Source organism: Conger conger, chromosome 9, assembly GCF_963514075.1.
Source record: "Conger conger chromosome 9, fConCon1.1, whole genome shotgun sequence".
NCBI lineage: Eukaryota > Metazoa > Chordata > Actinopteri > Anguilliformes > Congridae > Conger > Conger conger.
In genome coordinates, this window is record NC_083768.1 from 46,853,049 (window position 1) to 46,872,603 (window position 19,555).

Genomic DNA, 19,555 nt, shown 5'->3' on the forward strand with positions numbered 1-19,555 from the left:
ATCTGAAATCGAAGGTGAGCTGATGGTAAGGGAGTTTTTGGAAGGCTGTGTGTGTGATGTGGTGGGACCTCAGGACACTGGAGTTTTTGGAAGGCTGTGTGTGTGGTGAGACCTCAGGACACTGGAGTTTTTGGAAGGCTGTGTGTGTGGTGAGACCTCAGGACACTGGAGTTTTTGGAAGGCTATGTGTGTGATGTGGTGAGACCTCAGGACACTGGAGTTTTTGGAAGGCTGTGTGTGTGATGTGGTGAGACCTCAGGACACTGGAGTTTCTGGAAGGTTGTGTGTGTGTGATGTGTGGATTCAGGAACAGTTTTTTTTTTTTTACATATAATTTGTATCTATATTTATATTTATAATTTGCTTTCATTAGGTTAGACTGGAAGAAATGACAAGCACATTCTGAATTCACAGATGATACGGGTGTGTGGAGAGGGTTGTTCTTTTGTGCTTCTCCTGTATGGGTTCCCTTTTTGTTTCATTGACTGAGTACAAAATAAACAAACAAAATGAAGCACTATAACACAGGTCAAACTCCAGTCCTGGAGGGCCGCAGTGTCTGCTTGTTTTCGGGCTGTTCCCGGCACCTGTGGTTCATTTAAGTCTTTGATTGGATAAAGAATCCACATACCTTGTTCTCAAGGCCTTAATTGACAGCTGACACCCCTGCTCTATAAGTTTTATATACTTTAGTAGTAAACATTTGTAACAAGATCATTAACACTAACTGACTACTCATTGCAGGCACTGTCCATCTTGGAGTCATCCCCATAGTGCTGCTATTAAAAGTAGCAAAATTAACAATATTATTACACAACTAGCTTAAGAAATACTATAAAAGCAGAGAAAAGCAGTGGTCAACAGCTATGGCTATTTTTATTCATTCAACTGTTATTTAACCAGGTAGGCAAGTGAAAATCTTTCTTTTGAAGTGACTCAATGTGGGAATGAATTGCATGGAATTGTGTAGCCAGTCAGATGTAGGCCATGATAATGTGGGCAGAGATGGACAGAGATTTGTTTTGGAGAATTTAGCTAGGACAATTGAACAACCCTCCGCTTTTAAAAGTATATAATTTGGATCAATGAACAGGTACCACTAAGATCAGAGGTATGTTGGTCCACCCCTTTCCTCTCCAAAGATAAATGATGATGGCCACTCCGTGACATAATCTTCCACTTATGAATCCCTGTTCATTAAAACCGGAAAGTCAATTTGCAAAACAATCAGGACCCATTGAGCTGCACCCACAAAAAGGAAACAACAGGTGTATCATCAAATATGATTTCTTTTTATTTTTTTTATAAAATCATCCTTACAAAATTGTCATTTGTCTATTGTTCTTTATTAACTCTATAAAAGTCATTTGTTAATTACAAATGGGATGAGGAGGGACAAAGGGGGCGGGGCCAGGGAGGAGCAAAAACGAAAGAAAAAGTAAAAACGCGGTTTGTGTGATGCGTTGTTATAAATAGTCAAAGGTGAAGTTTCGAGATGCATGCAGGTCTGGGTGAGTGTCTCATCGGGATCGGGCCCTCTGCAGCACATTCCAACAGAGTTATGAAAGCAGTAAAACTCCAGTGTTTGACAAAGTAAACAAAACAGCCGCGATGTCTCGAGTCATCTTCAGGGTGATGACTTAATGGCTGAAGCAGAGGTGTCTTTCTGTAAAGGCACATTCCCCACCTGTACAGGCCACCTCCCAAAATATACACATATACAGATATCAGATGACCATAGGACACATAATTCAGTGTGCTTATACACCCACACACGCTTGCACACTTGTTTCCTAATGTTTGCATCTGGACATATGACAGAATAACTAGTACCCAAATACAATAATTCTGATTAGATATTAGAAGGAATACAGTTCTGTACTGCTACACACAGCATGCATACATTATTTGGTATCATACAGGTTGTTTTCATGTGTTTACAGTGTGTCAGCTGCTCTCCCACTGCTGAGGTGTGTACTATTTCCAGACAAAAGACCACTATCCTACATTGCAGTGAATTGGCAAATGAACCACCTGTTCATACAGGTCAGTGAATGAAGCTCAACATTGAAATTGATTTAGGAACATGAAAGAAAACAAAAAAAAACACATTAAGGAAAACAATATATGTATATATTTGGGAAGTAGTGCACCATTCCTCAAGGCCACCTCGGGCTGTTCTCTGAAATCATTCATAGTATTTTACACAATTGGCATTTAACAAGCACTTGGAATTTAAATTCACTTTTATGAGGGGGAGGGCCATACAACACAGCAAGGAAACATCCCTGATGAGCATGGTTTGTGAAATCTTGATATGTCCGACCATGACGCCAAACCAATCTGGGCACATTTTAAGAGGTTAAACATGAAGAATGACACTTCATTCAATTTGGAAACAAGTCACTGGAATGAATACAAAATATATTTAAAAAAATGTTTTCAGGGAAATACCACTTGATCATGTTTATGGTTTGCAAAAATGCCAGGAGGATGGTGATGAAAACCGTTTCATGAAAATGGATAAAACTAAACAAATGCATGATACATTATGGGACTCTTATATTGTCTTATATTGGTCTGGCAGGATTTAACAGATTTGATGGTACTACCTGAAGGGTAAACTTCCCTGGGGCTAAGCATTTGAAATGAAATATTTTTTAAATGAAGCAGAAATCAAATTGTTGGCTTCATTGTTAATCTGTAGGGGTGAGAGATATGCTCTTTTTTTGCTTTCAATTTTTTCCCTGGCTAAGTAATCCCCAGATTGTTCAGTACAATTTCAGCTTTTGTTCCTACATGAAAATAAATATCCATATCTATGTACAGTAATGACAAGGCTTTCTGCAAGGTCTCGAAATTGCTTTTGCAATGTGTTCTTGTGCGGAATCGAGATTGACATGAGATGATAAAGGCATGATATGAATTTAATATGTCAGCCATTAGACAGTTTAGCCTGATATTATATAATGAGGTTATTACTGTACAGTAATTTCATTCTTTCTGTATTAGGATCAATAATACGTTTTCCTACTTATAGTATCATAGACCGTATGTACAACTATGATACTGGGTCATAAAAATGTGGCATACCAAAAATAAATTAAAATAGTTCTTTATTTCAAATGACATAATCACTTATTTATATACGAGTAAATATTTGAAAAGCTAAAGAAAAACTGTCTATTGAATCAATCAGTTGAAAATATTCCACATCAGTGGTGGTGTGGATAGTTGGACTCACTGCAAGGATGCCAACTGATAATTCCGGAAGGATACCAGCAAAGGTCACATTTCCAATTGAAATAAAGCCTACTGTATGAATAATGTTATGATGCGTACCTGGCTGGATTACGGAATTACACCTGGTGTTTTCATCTTAGTGACTCACACGTTTATGTGCCGAGTAGTCCCTGAATGAGTCTGAAAAATGTTGATGGGTAACATTTTTGTTTTTGGTGGATAACTGTGAAATGAACCTTCTCCCCAGTATAACAGATGAATTGCACTTTCTGAATTGCAAGATACATATTTTTTGGTAGACTGATATGTCCAATGAATAAAGCCAGTCATCAAAATAAAAGTCCGGTCAATGACTTTCCTGCAGTTTTCATTAATTGGTAACATATACTGTAATGATATGATTGCTGGTGCGAACAGGGTCAAGGTTTTTATAAGCCCTCCACATGAACTGGATATTGTACAGAACACATTTTACAAGCTTCATTTGTTTGATTGCTGGTTAAATGAGATATACACATTTCATTTACTTAAGTTCACATGGTACAAAGTAATAAAAAGACCTCATTTGAAGTATGATGCTCCCAAAACAAAGCGTCAGCCAATTCAGATTTGACTCACAGCAGGTTGGCGCTTTAAGTTTGGTCGCCTTCGCAAAAAAGGCCACTTGCACGCGCTCCTTCAAGTCATCAGACATTCAAGTACCTGTTCAAGCGAAGGCTAACATAGCCCACCGCTCTTTAAAAGTTTATTACAGATTGTGATAAGGGACCGTCTACTTTTATTCCAAGCACCATTCCCTTGAAATTAATCAACGAGAAAAAGAAATGTAAAGAACTGTGAGAAATGAGAGGGTCACAAAAGTGCCTATGCAAGGGCTACAGGAAGTCACAATGGGGACAGGTGGGCCACAGTAGGAGATATTTTCCTCTCTCCACCATAACACAGGGCCCTGGGTTCATTCTATTTGTATTATCTGGCTAATCCCTTTGTCCACACACTTAATAATATCTTTAAATCGCTCTATGTGCCAGTCATTCTGACCTTTACATGCCCCTGATTATTTCACACTTGTCACTGGGCACATTTGTATTCCTTTCACGTTGCATAAAAGGATAACGCTTTAGAAACAGGCTGAATGGAAACATACACTCAGCAATAAAAACTGTTAAAGTGAGAGAATGGAAACCGGGAGATTGTTATGCGAAACAAACATCGCATGCATCATAACATTGTCACAATCCCGTTTCCACTCCCAAACAAAATCGGTTAAAATTATAGGAAAATGTCATCATAAAATGTACTTGATTGTACTTCAAAGGGGACTGACATTTGAAATCATCTTAAAATTTTAGGAATGCAGTGTATTATCTTTATTAACCAATTATAATTCAATAAAAAAAATGAAAAAAACTGAAGTAAAACAAGCAAAGATCTCCTTTCGCGTTTAATGCCGTCTGCTTTGATATTACAGCCAGGGAATATGAAAGCAGTTTGAAAGGCATAAAAAGGAGCTCCAGGAACGTCATTGGATTGCACATTCAATTTCCATAAATATCAGCTACTCTTTTCCCAAATGCAACACACAGGAACCTGGCAGGAATACTGCTTCATATATACTGAACTGAAAAATAAGTACCTTTTCCATCCTGTGAGATGAAGGACATGGTTTTGAATAGTTTTCACCAATGCGGTTATGCAAAATGAAACCCCTGCCTTTTCAAAATGCAACTGAAGATAAATGGCAACATGACATTCAAATGCCTTGAAATGATATCTTGGGTGCGCAGGACCATTTCAACAAGTGTATCCCCAATGGAGATGGAAAGGGGATTTTTGCACACAAGCCATCCACACTGAATACGCATACAGAACCATGAAATTAATGCAATTTCTCCAGTCAGGGAATTTGACCTACTTAATACTGTGCTGTTTTTAGGCACTGTGAACACATGCGTGGTTTGCATTTAAGAAGGATGACGACCCGGAGGTTTAATGTGCTTATCAGATGAAGAAAAGAAACCGAAATAAAATTATAGGTCTTGAAAAAATCCTGCGTAGTAATTAAAAATAACCATAAAACCACAGAGGCTGAGGAAGGGGGGCTGGCGCGGTACAACGGGGGAATTACTGCGGACATCCCGATACAGACACTTCCTACGTTTCCCCCCATCCTAGGTTTGCACTTATTAGCGGCATTCATATTTTTAAAAAGTTTTTTCCCCAAAAGTCTCTTAAGTCAGTAGTTTGAGCGCTTGTATGTGCGGTTCCCCTGACGTGTCTCTAGTTTCGTTGTGGTTGCGGTTGCGGTCATTGGCAATGCGCTGCGAGGGGTTTGCGGGGTTGACTGAAGGGTGAGCCTACTGTCCGTGTAGCGGCCTGCTCCTCTCAGGTCCTCCCCCCTTCTCCTCCTGTCTCTGCTGGCCCCCAGAGGCGGGGGCTCCCTCTCGTTAGAGTCTCTCGATGTCCCTGTACTTCTTCCGCAGGATGGAGACCTGGTCTTTGAACAGGACCGGGTCCAGTCTCATTTGGGAGTGGACCAGGGGCATGGCGCCAAACCAGCTGGCGAATTTGTTCATGCAGGTCTGTCGCTGGGCGAAGTGGTCCGGGTCAGCCCAGCGGGAGGCCCGAGATGACTGTAACCATGGAGACAGGGGGTGACAAAAGCAGAGTGGGAACACCATTAGTCACTTTCACATTTTTGCACCTTTTAACCCCTTCAGTCCCAAGACCAATATGAAGTGGCTCCACACAAATCCAAAGGGGTTTTGGCTTTGGTTGAGAAAATTGTGAAAGTTGAGAATTTAGTTGGGTTTTAATAGGGGCTGAAAAAGTGTAGCAGTCATACTGTTTGGTTTAAACAGTATAAGGTTGATTTTACAGTAGTTACACTTGATTGCCATATATATCCCGTTTCTCATCTAGACACACACAAGGCCTGCAATGGTAATGAAATTTAGAAGTAAAGAAGTTCAATTTCTTTTTCAAAGAATTCTTCATTATAATACAGTACTTGTAAAGAGCATCCTCAAAAAAGTTGAAAAAAGAAAATAATAAATTGTCTGATCAGATCAGAATTCTGAAAATTACATTTGGGTATATTGTTGAAGTTTCTTTGACTCAAGAAACTGCTGGAAATCCGACTCTCGGATTCAGCAACAAGAAATGTTGAAGTAACTAGCTGTTCTTTTGGTTTTATATTCTTTTTATTCTAGATCTAAGGGAGGTGAAGGTGAGAATTCATGTCCCATGACATACCATGAATTCACTCTACTGTATTTGGATGAGAAGCTGTGATTCCATACCTGTCCCATCATCGTCTCCTTGTACTGCTTCTTCTGTGTGACTTTGATCGGTGGCAGTTTTGTGACAGCAGACACCAGGAAATTCATGAGGATATCCTCACAGTTTGCCAACTGGTCCACCATACTCTTCAGGCTGACAGGCAAGAAGTTGGTATACAAGTAGTGATAATATCTGCAAAGAAGAGAAGATAGGAGTGAAAAACATGAGGAGAGTGGCAATACGTTTTATTTTTTATCTACTCGACAAACATTCACATTCGAATACCTAGGGTATACATATTTTGGATTCACACATAAAGGTGTAACTGTTCGAATTCATGAGAACATCGGCACCAAACTGCAGGTTGATATGGACAGAACTGCAGATGGAGCTGTGGGATTAAAGCTTCAAAAGCTTTCATACACAGGTATCATAGTTACAATGGCTGATACCCAGAGACTAAGGCTCTTTCAACAAAATCAGTTATTGAAATGTAGCTGGGATTAAGGAATTGTGTATTTCATTGAACATTTTGGTTTGATCGTTCATTGCTGATCTAGATACAGTACATTTCTTAGTTTCTGAGGCTATATGCAGAGCAGCTGTATCTTTCTGGAGCTGACATGCAAACGTATCCTGTGGAGAAGCACATTTTCCTACAAAATCTCTGTATACAATAAAGATTCATCTCATCTTCTCCTTGCTGTGGATGCTTCCAGAACTTATTTTAACTGGATGCAATGAGTTTGACTGCTGTCACTTTCATCTTGTTTCAGACGACTATTGTGAAGAATATAAGAATGTGAATGCTATCACTAAAAAGGTCTAACTTTGATAACTTCAGGCACTTATTTCCTTAGTTAATTCTTTCACCAAGGTACCTAAGAGTACCCTGCAGTCATACGGGTTACAGAAGTGTCGGCAAAGTAATTACTGCACATGGTAACCACTGCACTAAATCTAGTGCTCCAATGTAGTGCTCTAAGGTGCTACGACCCTAACTACAGCCATGTGCAACTAGCCCAATCCCAGGATAAAAACCAACACCACAATAGCGCCTTAATCCACCATCCTAAGCACAACACTGCTCAGTCTACAACACTGCCCCAATGCATCACATTAATCACTACTGTACACTGCTGTCCCAATTCAGGGCTTCAACCACCACTCCACAACTTCTGCCCCAATTCAAGATCCTGTTCTAGTCATCACTTCTACCCCTCCTTGTGTGGTTACCTGTGGTAAATAGCAGCACCGGTCAGCACCATGGAGTAGTCATTGGTCCACTTGGAAGTGTAGCCCCATCTCTCCTTGTTGGCATCCCAGAAGTGGCTGCGTGCCGGATATCCCACAATCCTCTCCGGAAAGCTCTGCCAAACCGTGAAGGCAAAATCCACCTGTAGATGAACCACACCGGGGCATGAAGACACATGTATCCATGCTGGAGCACAGTCACCATGGAAATACAATTTGATGGCCGGTTCAGGGTAGTTCCTCCAGAGCATTCTTGAATGCCATCCAAGGAGTTTTTCTAGTCACTATCTCTTTTGACTTGCTCCGTGTGAATTTAGGCCAGGGTATACTGTGAAAAGTACTGTGACAAATTCTTTGTTAAAAGCATGCATAAAACTTTTTTATTGATTTAAGGCCTTCCTTTAAACCATTTTCTAGCAGTAGTTCGTTATTTTAAGACACTATAAATTAATCCTTTTTAAAACATTACTAAAGCATTATCATTTATTGCAGTGACTGTTCCCACATAGACATCACTCAACCCTTGCAAATGACTTCAGGACAGGTGCTAAAAACTAGTTAATTAATTCTTGTCCAGTAAGTATTCGTGAGACAGTTACAAAGGACAGGATGTGTCTACTTCACTAAAGGTGCTGCAAAATAATTCATTAACATTTATAACATTAATAAATGCTTTCCTTTTTATTAATGCAAGAATGAATAATTACAGTCATTAGATAAATTAATGTTGAATGGTTAACAAAGTAGAGACTCCCAAGGGCGGGTATGGCTTTCCAGCAATTGCCTGACAATTTACTGGCTTGTCAAACAGAGCTAGCCTGGGTGCCAGGCAGGCTAAAAAACCACCATTACTGAACCATCCCGTTTGTTATCCATTCTTATGAGACTTGTGCGCTGATCACAGAACAGACTTAAGAAAGCCCTCTTCAGCAGGCAGAGGGTTTTGGTAAATGTGTGCGTAAGCTGGGCAGGAGGTAGAGAGTGGCTTTTCCCTTATCTGAGGAGAGCGGCGTCAGTGAGGCGCAACAGTGGAGCCCGCCTGTTACTTTAGGGGATGAAGAACCGAGTGTTTGTGTGTCGGGCAAATGAGTCTCCACTGCATTCCTTTAGTCCTTTTTTCAGACCCAACTACCTGCATGCGTGCAACATTAAAAGCATAAACAACTGGAAGAAGCTGGAGGACACGTGTACAGAGCTGAGAAGAGCTCTGTGAAGAATGGACACACCACAGAGAGAACACAGACAGTACCATGGCTTTGCTCTTCCTCAGCCTGCACATGATTAACAACAGGAGGGAGAGGGGCCGCAAAATGCTGGTAAACTCCAATTTGTGTTCAGTGCCGCCTGGCATTGAAATGAGCCAAATGGTCATTTAGATAATGTATACCTTCCAAACAATTAACCACATGTGCTTCAGTTCTGTGTGTGTGTGTGTGTGTGTGTGTGTGTGTGTGTTTAGAGCTGCGCAAAGCCCACATGAGTGAAGTTACCCTTTGCCTCATTAGCACCTGGACCTCAAACACAGCTGAGGCTAATTCTGCACATGGGCTTCTGCATATTATGACAGATTATATCCAGAGTGCAGCAACACCCTGCTTGAACACACATATCTTTACCCTGGTTAGGAAATCAAGTTATTTTACAAAGACACAACCTTTCGTGATACTGGTTAGCCCAAGTGTCGAGCATCAATTATGATACCAAGTAGGATAGTGCCAGACTTGTAAATGGGTTGGAAGTGCTTTGAGGCACTAGATGACTTGCCTCTGTGGTGGAAAGCACGGTGTCCTCATCCAAGCTCAACACAGCGTCAGTTACAATCGTTTCGTACGGCTGGAATCGACTGCTCATCACCTGCAATGGACAGAACAGAGCAGAGCGGGGCATTAGGAGAAAGCCACAGTGCCACATAATGGTCTGGTGCCACCCAGGAGAGAGTAAAGCTTTATTAAAACCTGGATAGGTAAAGCTATAATGTCCAATCAATGGCTGAGTGATACAGTATGAATCAATCACAGTGTAGCATGACAAAGAACAATACATCTTAATTGGCTTTCAGTTATTTCAGCCTGCACATAATAGCTTCGCCCACAATTTTTAAGAGTTTGCACTCTTATCAGAATTGTATTAAGAAAACAAGCAGTATATAAACACACCAGAATCTGTAACAATTTACAGTATACTCAAAGTAAAACGGCCTTATTCATATTTAGTTTTTTTTGGGTATGAATTCCCTCAACTTCTGTTGATGACTGTTGCAGTATCAGGAAGCAGAAGAATGATAAAATAAAATAAAATATTTATTTTGACTTGACGTTTGGCAAAAGTGACTTGATTCAAAGCATTTCAAAGTATAAACAGATAGATCCATTAAAGCTAGCCAAAAGATTTACCTCACTACTAGTTAGTTTTTTTTGCATTCATTCCTTTTTTTCAGCCTGCAATTTTCAATCACTATGATAACAGGACATACAGTTTGAAAGCGTTAAACCATAAATATATAAACTATGTATGTATAAACTATTTTAACATGCCATTGCTTTAATGACAACAGTTCCTTATTTTGTAATGTGAGTGGTAAAACAAGTGTGGGGGGACCTCACCTTCTCTGCATTTTGGAGCAGATAGCAGATAAAATGCATAATAGTTTCTCATTCTAAAAATGTGCTAGCTCAGAGAAATGTTGATAGAATGTCTACTTAAAATTTATCGTGAGTAATTATCATTGTTGTCGGTTTCCCGTTGTATAATTCTACAAAAGTACTTGTACCTAGAAATGCTATTATCTGCGTTTTAGAACCATCTATGAGCAGAGATATTACAAATTTGTAATTTAGTTGTAGAGAAATGTGTTAGCCCCATCCGTGTGTGTAATATTCAGTGTAACTTCACCTCATCAAAAAACCGACTACCATAACTCCTCCACATCACATTTCCCCAAAAAAGCAACTCAGCATTCATTTTCACAGAACCACACTTGCCGTTTTTCATTTATTTCAAGAATGAAAGACAAATTCATTGGCTTATTTGAACAATTAAGCTGTGACAAATGTGACTAATGTAACATGCATTCACACTCATCCTGTAGTGGGAACACTGTTAGTGTTGATGGGTGCCATTTTGGCTCTTGGGACATTCTCCCCGATCCAAAGCTTTGCAACAGATTATGTAAATGAACTTGGATGTGGTAAAAAATAAGACATGTATCCTTGAGGAAATCCAGATATGAAAGCTGTTCTTTTGGCACAGACAAAACATGTTTTATTGTTCAGATTCGTATATACTACATGCCATGGGATGTATATCCTTGCAACATATTCATGATATTAAATATTTGCACAGAAAGCTCATTATTATTGTGCAAGAATGGCACAAGAGCTTACATTGACATAAAGGGCTCTGTGGCTCTGTGACTCTCTCAGGTCCTCCCATACAGAAATTATACACACGCAGGTACTAATACGCACACACAAACAGACACAAGCGCACAATACCAAGATCCAGTTCTGAAGGTCAGACTATTTCTAGCATTTTAGTCTTTTTGCAGTTTACTGTAACGTAAAACATAAGGCATAGGGCTGCTGTTTAAAATGTCAAAATACACAGGTGGCTCTAGGTTTGTTGTATCTCTCGAGCTTGTGCAGGAAATCAATACCTACCAACTCATTTCTAAGATGTTTCTTCCCAGTAATAATAACTTACAATCAATAATTTAAATTGAATACATTTAAACATATTTAAGTTAAGGTTGGGGATTTTAATGGTTTATTTCAAAGAGTGGTTGGGTATACATAATAATGTTCAGTTGCTTGGTGAAATGTATCAAATGGGTAATGTGGAAAATGTTATTCTGAAAGTGGATTCACTTTTCTGTCAAAAACACAAAGACTGGTTCTGACAAACTCACAATTCTTTAATCTGAAAGGCATGTATGAGTTATTTCCTTGCTTCGCTCCTGTGTTTACACACAAAAAAAAAATTTACGCCCCCATTGTCAGCCCTGCCTTCACCCCCAAGACGATTCTCGCTGTTGGCAGCTTTGTAACACTGTATTTGAGACTATACTGTGATATCTGTGATACCAATGAGCTAAGAAAACATGGTGTAATGCAGGGGTCGGCAAGCCTGGTCCTGGAGAGCCGCAGGGTGTGCTGCTTTTTGTTTTCGCCTTAATACCAGCAACCAATTCATACCCAAGAAACCAGGTGAGGCCAGTTAACTGAGTAATCGACTGCTTTAATTGATCAATTAAGTGCTGAGTAACAACAAAATCTAGCACACCCCGTGGCTCTCCAGGATCAGGGTTGCTGACCCCTGGTCTAATGTCTTGTAAAACATCTGCTGAATTTATTAGTCGCTTTCCACACAAGCCATTTAGCTAACTATTTAACTGACGTTACTCATGTTTGTATTTAGTTAGTAGCTATAGTTCGCGAAGTTACTGCAATTGACACTCTTTAATAAGTAACATACAGCAATGTTTCATTCATACCAGTCAAACAGTCACTTGCAAGTAGTATATAGCTCAAACAAAATGCTCGACTGACATTTCAGATAGTAAAAACTGACTTCGCTGAGTTACTGGATCCCATTGTGCTTATTTCAAAGAGCTTGTGTGCCCCTTAGTGACATCTCTTACTCTAGATCTGACTGTCAAATCATCCCCCAGATGGTTTAATTGGATAAATAAAGCTCTCCCACTAAATGTCTCCCACATCACCCATCATATTTCAAGACCTTCACCATCACAGTGCTCAAGAGTAACACAGCTGCTGTGCATGCCGAGAAGATCGAGGTGGCTCTTCTCATATCACTATAAACTACTCCGAGATGAACAGTGCAATAAATCTTGAATGAAATTCAATATCACCATAATGGTAAGCGTTTTAACGGCACATTGTCTCAACTTTGAATGGGAGGAGGCAGCTTGTATCGCATTTCAGAAGCAATGCATAACATTTGTAATGTTAGAAGTTTGACACATTTGCCCAAGGGGTAATCTGTACTCTGTTGGAACAGGGAAATGGAGGGCTGGAAATGTGTGGTTTTCAGAGAGACTCGGCGGTGAGTCTTCAATGGATAATCAGGGCTTCTTTCCTACTTTCTCTTTCACAGCCTTGACTCTACTTGCTGCAAAGCCATGAAAACAATAGCAGAGCCCAGCGCTGGCTGGTGTTGCACTTAAAAGTTTAAAGGGCCTCCCTTATAAATCTTTCTTGACAGAACAGCTTTGAAAAGCCAAAATTCAAAACCCAAAGGCTGGTCTGTAGACTTGGCGCTGTATTGTTGGTTTGCGAGAAGATAACCATCCCAGAACCTCAGAGAGAGAAAGATGCCAGGAAAGTCTGGCTCAAAGAGACCTGGGTCAAATATGTTATTGTGTTGACTTCAATACTTTCCAATGCTTTACTGAGCTTGTCTGATGTATTGGAACCTATGATATTCTCTCAAAAAGTGGCTTCTTGGCAGGCTCAATTGACACCACAAAAGATCAATCGAGCACAGAAAAGTATTTGAATCCAATTATGTATTTGACCCAGGTCTAGGCTCAACACAGTTTGATTGGCACCAGCCACAAAGCCAGGTTGCGCTGTGTGTCCCTCTACTGCTCTCAAACAAGCAATTTTGTGATTTGCCTTGACCTTGAGCAGGCAGAGTAATGCAAAGGCAACGGTGGTGAGATGCAGAAGATGGCTGACCTTGCTCTCCCCCTCAATGACGATGACGGGCACAGACGTGGCGGGCCAGCGGTGCTTGGCAGGCAGAGGTTTGTCACAATTCCACAGGACGACGATCTGTTACGACAAACCGAGAAAAACAGAGAAGCTGTAAGTGAGGCTGGATCGAAATCAATTCAGTTTTTCTCTGATGACTGCCAAAAATGAGTCATTTTTACACCATTTTTCCCCTCACCCAAGTATTCAGCATTCAATTTAGCATGTTAAACCTCGCAAGTGAGGGCAGAGGCATCTCAGTATTGCGTTGGGAATGGTAATGTTTCGATTTTTCAAACACTGCATTAACCAGTTCAACCTGACACCAGCAAATGAGAAGAAAATAGCATGCCCTCCATCTAATACACTCACTTCATTTCTCATCAAGCAACATTTCACTTGACATGTCACTTTGTGCGCGCTCAGTAGGCTTGTGGGTAATTACACCTTTCATTGACCCCATCAATTGACTTCACAGTTAAACATCCATTTTCATTTAACTTTAGTGGGGGATTTATGACACTTACATGTAGCACCACATGTTGATTCAGGTCGACATTTTTACTTCACAGGCAAGCATCAACAGTGCAGCGCAATGGAGCCAACCTATTTTAGGAGTCACTGAGGCAATTGTAGGTCACATGTACAAATAAATGGGATAAAGAAGAGGTCTAAGTTTTGAGACTGGTCTATAGACACTCCTTCAGGCCTTAAATAATAAAAGTCTCAAGCATGTGAACCATTCAGGTGCTGAGTGTGTGACCATAATGTAATTTTTTCACCACCATTTTCTTCCACTTTGGAATGCCCAGTTGTATTCTCTTGCTGCACTTACTGCTGCAACGTCCACCATCAACTCAGGAGAGTACAGATAAGCACATTCTCCCATCTAAAACTAGTAAAGCTGTAGTTTATTTTCACAACATAGCCCACACATCAAGCTTGCCTACATGAATTGAAGTCACTTAAGACAGTTCTTGCGCAGATGGAGGAACCAGTAGGTGATCGACCAACAGGAGTTGCTGCAGAGCGTTGAGAGTCCTGGCTGACTGAATGCCACCCTTCCTGGGTGATGCTAGACAATTATGCATCGCTCTGTGGTCCCACCGCCAAGTCCAGATCTGTTACCAGACTGTAGGGACCATCCACACACTAGACCAAACAAATTCAGTCCCAAGCCAAATATCAAGTGGCTACACCCAAATCCCAAGGGCTTTGGTTTGAGAAAGTTCAGAAAGTTCAGAATTTAGTAGGGTTTAAATAGGGGCTCAAAACAATAGCGTAGCAGTAATTTTGATTGGTTGAATAAGTGTCATATGACACTCTTGGGATTTTATGACAGTTACTGTATGCTTGAGTGCCATATAACTGATAGGGTTAATAGAATGAGACTGATCACAGCACACATTTTCGTTGAACTACTGGAATGAGAGTGGAACTATCAGAAGATGTTCTTGGTAGTCCCCTTCTCCCTACATTCCCGCGGGGGTGTGAGTGACGCTTGTACCGGGCCTCCTTTCGACGGCAAACCAAGGAACAAACAGTCACAGCGGGTAGCCTGTTGTCTCGGGGAGTGTTTCTACCAGAGACAGATCAAAACAAAGTTTTTTTTATTTTTATCTCATCCTCTCTGGCTCGCTTCCCTTCAGAGGAGAGAGGCTGTACAAGGGAATGAAACAAAACGCCTAGGTTTTGTTCTTATTCCCAGTTCTCTGCTTTCCCCGAAGAACATGCTCTATCTGGCCTGAGCCATAATACCAGAACTCTTCCACTCAACCCCTAGCCCTCCCCAGTTCCATAAATACAGTGTGCAACACTCTACTGGGCCTGCCCTCCCGTTCTCATTTGTCTTGACAGAAACACGGAGCTGCAAGGCAACACAATGATAGGAAACCCTTAGAAAATTTGTCTTCTTAATGAGCATATTTCTTGCTCGCATTTTGACAGAATGCGAGCAAGAAGAATAGTTTTTCATGGAGATAAAATTGAAGCAAAGATTATCCTCAGAGGTAATATAATCTTTTCATGTATATAACAGGGAAGAAATAACACATGATCCCACCAGAATGGACCAGAAAGGAGGTCTGATATCCTGTAAAAAAGACATTCTGAATTTCCAATACTTATAGTTATTTTTTTCTTTTCTTTTGAGACCCAATAGAAACAATCCATTAGGCCATTTTTCCACATTAGAACTATTTCCTGTCTGACAACTTTGAAAAATCAGTAACCTTATTAAAGAACATGGTATTTTTTATAGTGTAACATACAAAGAACAACTGAGTACAAAATAACACAATATGCATTCATAATGCTCTAATACTTTGGAGCTTAATGTGATCAGTGTCCAAAAGAAATTGTATTTGGGTTGTTAATATTTTTGTTTACTACTTATTTTCATTTAAGATGATAGATATAAAAATAGATATTTTCTTACATTGTCCCATCCCAAGAACTCAATACTTGTTGGAGGCCAATATGACAAGTTATTGAGGGCTCATCGTGTCACTCTTGCACCTGTATTCACACTTACCTGGGAACAGTACTGTGACTTGGCGACAGCAACCAGGAGCTTGAGAATGGGCTGAGACTGGGAGACTAGGGGAGTCACAGCATGGATGACCGCGGTGAACTTGGGGTAGGGCTTAACGCCTGGGAGACAAACGCAAGAACACTGTAAGAACTTGAGCCCACCTGGTCTATTAATCTATTACACAAAATCCCCTTCCGCCTTGCAAGAGTGTAGAAAAGAAGTCATCTTTGTTCTGCCCTCACCTCTCAGATGGATTAGATTAACACACGCAGGAATAACCTTTGTGACTACTGCGCCGATTCTCCTTTAATTTCCGGTTTAATTGCGGATGTTGAAACTACAATTTCACTTAAAGGTACAATAGGTAAGACTTTTATGTTAAAACATTGTTACAAGACCATTGTAAATCCCTTCCTATCATTGAAAAAGGCTCACGGTCATGTTGACTCACCCTCTGCCTCTCTTTATAGTCCTTAAATTCAGGTTACAAAATATACAGTTGACGGCCCGACACTGTATACCAAAACATTGTATAACTGTACAATAATTCAAGGTCATTGGTTGAAAATCGCCAATGGCATTTCAATGTCAGCGTGTTTAGAGAGAAGGGGGAGGGATAAACAGTGTTGTGGTTTGAAGGTGTTTGTTGCTGCTATTCCTCTCTTGACCGTTAAAAGTCAGAAATTACCTATTGTACCATTAAAGGAATGGCACAATCCGTATAGCAGTCTCAAAACAGGCAGCCTCCTTTAGCTATTAGTATTCACTACTGGCCACGTCCCGTTGTCCTCACTGAGCAGAGTCGAGCAGGTTTGGTCAGCTCAGCTTTTTTTGTGCCCTCACACTGCCTATCACAAAACGCCAGGTCAAAGCTGTACACAAAATTGCTTGCCGTGCAGGTGGCACAGATGGCGGAAATGAAAGTAAAAACCGAAGAGACCATACTACAGATATTAAAAATGATCAAGGCTAATGAACTTGACATGTGGGTGTTCCTCCTGAGCTTTGTATATTATTTTTAGACCAAGGTAATTAAAGTGAAGGCACACCACCTAGCACATTTGAAGAGAGGACAAGAAAGCTTTTTTTTGTTCAGTTATAAGTTTGCTCTTGCTCTCTCTCCCTCCCCCACTCCTGTGAGGTAAATAAAATGCCGGTGAAAACCGACATTCTTGCTACCTCCCTGCATCCATCACTTCTGTCTGCCCAGGGGTTTGTCACTTTGTGCGACAGACTATAGCACCTAGTGGCAGTCATAGTTAAAATGACCTTTGGCAAAGCTATTCGTGACCTCACGATACAACTAAACTCTTCACTTCTTGAACTGTGATCCTTGGGTCCTCTGTCTCCCTCACTGCGCATAGGGACAATGAACTTCCACCTTCTTCCTGGCAAGTTTGGAACTATTCCAGATAATTTGTTGCCATAACAGCACTTAGCAGTATGCTGAACCTTATATATTTTACCTCACTATTCCAATTACCTCACTTGAGTGAGCAGCATTGTGACCATTGTATTGGAATGCCTTGGGGTTATTTTTGGCTTTATTTCGTTGCTATGGCAGAATACTATTTTTTGGTGGCGAAGGGTTTATGTATATCCGTGAGGCACAGTTACTGCTGCAGTGATATTGCTGTGACAGCACTCCGGTGCCAGTGCCGATGGCAGTAGGACCTTACTTGGAATTGGATTAGTGAAAAGGCCATTGGAAAAAAAAAACGCTTGGCAGTGATGCCAGGTAGTTCAGGATAATAACATTTCAAAAACCCAAGCTAGTTGCAATCCACTTGGAAGAAATTCACCAGCGGATTACCACACAAATAAAATAGCGGTTTGAGGCTTTCCATATACACCTAATCTGACACATTTCTTTACCCTGTCATTCCAAAGCTTTCACGAAGGAATGTTTCTCTTTGTAACGGAAGGTCCGTAAGTCACAGCCAGAGCGGTGAATCTCGAGGCCTTAGCAGAACTCACCTAGCCCAGCGTAGTAGAAGGGGAAATCTCCCAGGTAAGGAGAGTACTGGGGCAAGGCGAAGAGCCCTCCAGGGTGGCTGTTCCACATCAGGCTGCTCCTGATCGGGTGCTGGACCACTCTGTCCCGGATGATCTATACCAGATATCGAATCAGTACAGCTTATCCACTCATTCAAAGCAGCGAACAAAAGCACTTAACAACCTCATTTGTTTACACCAGGGGACAGGCCTCCAGTCCAGAGCAATACCATTGTTCTTTCAGGCTTTATCTTATTTTTACTTCAGAAAAGAGGTGAAGCTGGAAGCCAGGAGCAGGCGAAAGGTAGAGGATTGACATTTAGGGAGAAATGTATGTCATTATCACAATGCCATAACACAATGTCACTCTGTTAACCTGTGGATAAAGCTAACTTTTGACAGTTAAGGGGCACAGTGTAAGAAGCTACGACATTTCAGGCAGAGACAATTTTTCTCATTAACCATAACATTTCTCTGCCAATCTTTCATAAACCGTACGGATGAACCACTCAACCTAAAACCAACAGTTAAAACCACCTGCACAGAGAGCAATGGAAAGAAAAGGAAGGATAAAATGAGAACCAGTTCAAAATGTGTGATTAGCTTCGGCGTCTCTCTGGAGGGCCTGAGTGGCAGCTGCGTTTCATGGGAAGACGGGACAGGAGTATAAAACGCACAAGCTGCAGCAGGTAGAGAGAATTAAGCTTGCTTAGGGATGCATCCCCATATCTTTTCAGATTTTTTACAAGATTTGTATAGAAGGCGTATGAATAAACATGAGCTGTGTAATGTTGGCACTACAGGAGGAACGCCATTTACATATCGTAAGCTGTCCCTTTCCTTTTGTGGGGATGAATACGCCGTAAATTCATTCATTTAATTACATCGCATGATTTGCTCGATTTTCATTTAACTGAATATACACGACTTCAGTTTAATATTAAAATTTTACTACTGATTTGGTTTGGTTGGAATACTATTTAATACAGATTTAGAAAGCTAAATAATATGTTTTCTGACATGCAAGCAAACTAACAATAAGGAAAAAGTATTGAATATTCATGTGTGTACAGGCTGAAGTGTCCGTCCATAGACACACTGGGCTTTCAGCAAGAGCCAGATTTATCATCTTGGTGGTTCTGATCCGAAAGTAATGTGGGTATTGCATAATGCCCGGACAAAATTAAATTGGGCATCTTGAAGCAACAAAGGGCGTGGCCATCCAAGCTGGACCAGTTAGGAGGATAACTTTCAGTTATTTATACTTTCAGTTATTAGTTCAGCCACCCACATCGAGAACCGAACATATACTTACACTGCCCGAATTTGTCGGGAGGAGGGAGTTAATGTGAAGCCCTGGCAGCAATTATTTCTGCTAAAGGTGGTACAACCAATTATTTCAGTTTTATTATACAGGGGTGAAATGGGTGGTTGATAACTTTTTTCATTAAATAAGCGAAATAATAATCTAAAAATATGTTTTGTGTGTACTCAGGTTCTAACATGACATATCTAAAGGTCTGTGATATTTACT

At 40.6% G+C, this 19,555-nt stretch overlaps 1 protein-coding gene across 1 annotated transcript in view; it reads right to left on the reverse strand.

Annotated features, from left to right (window-relative positions):
- Window positions 1–1,271: 1,271 nt before the first annotated feature.
- Window positions 1,272–19,555, reverse strand: part of ext1b (exostosin glycosyltransferase 1b) — a 99,951-nt gene continuing 81,667 nt past the window's right edge. Inside the window, exons 5-11 of the mRNA XM_061254570.1 lie at window positions 18,004–18,136; window positions 16,027–16,145; window positions 13,479–13,574; window positions 9,544–9,633; window positions 7,762–7,922; window positions 6,546–6,717; window positions 1,272–5,876 (exon numbers count right to left, since the gene is read on the reverse strand). Of these exons, the coding sequence (XP_061110554.1) occupies window positions 5,691–5,876; window positions 6,546–6,717; window positions 7,762–7,922; window positions 9,544–9,633; window positions 13,479–13,574; window positions 16,027–16,145; window positions 18,004–18,136 (957 nt within the window). The 3' untranslated portion in view covers window positions 1,272–5,690. The remainder of the gene's footprint in view (window positions 5,877–6,545; window positions 6,718–7,761; window positions 7,923–9,543; window positions 9,634–13,478; window positions 13,575–16,026; window positions 16,146–18,003; window positions 18,137–19,555) is intronic.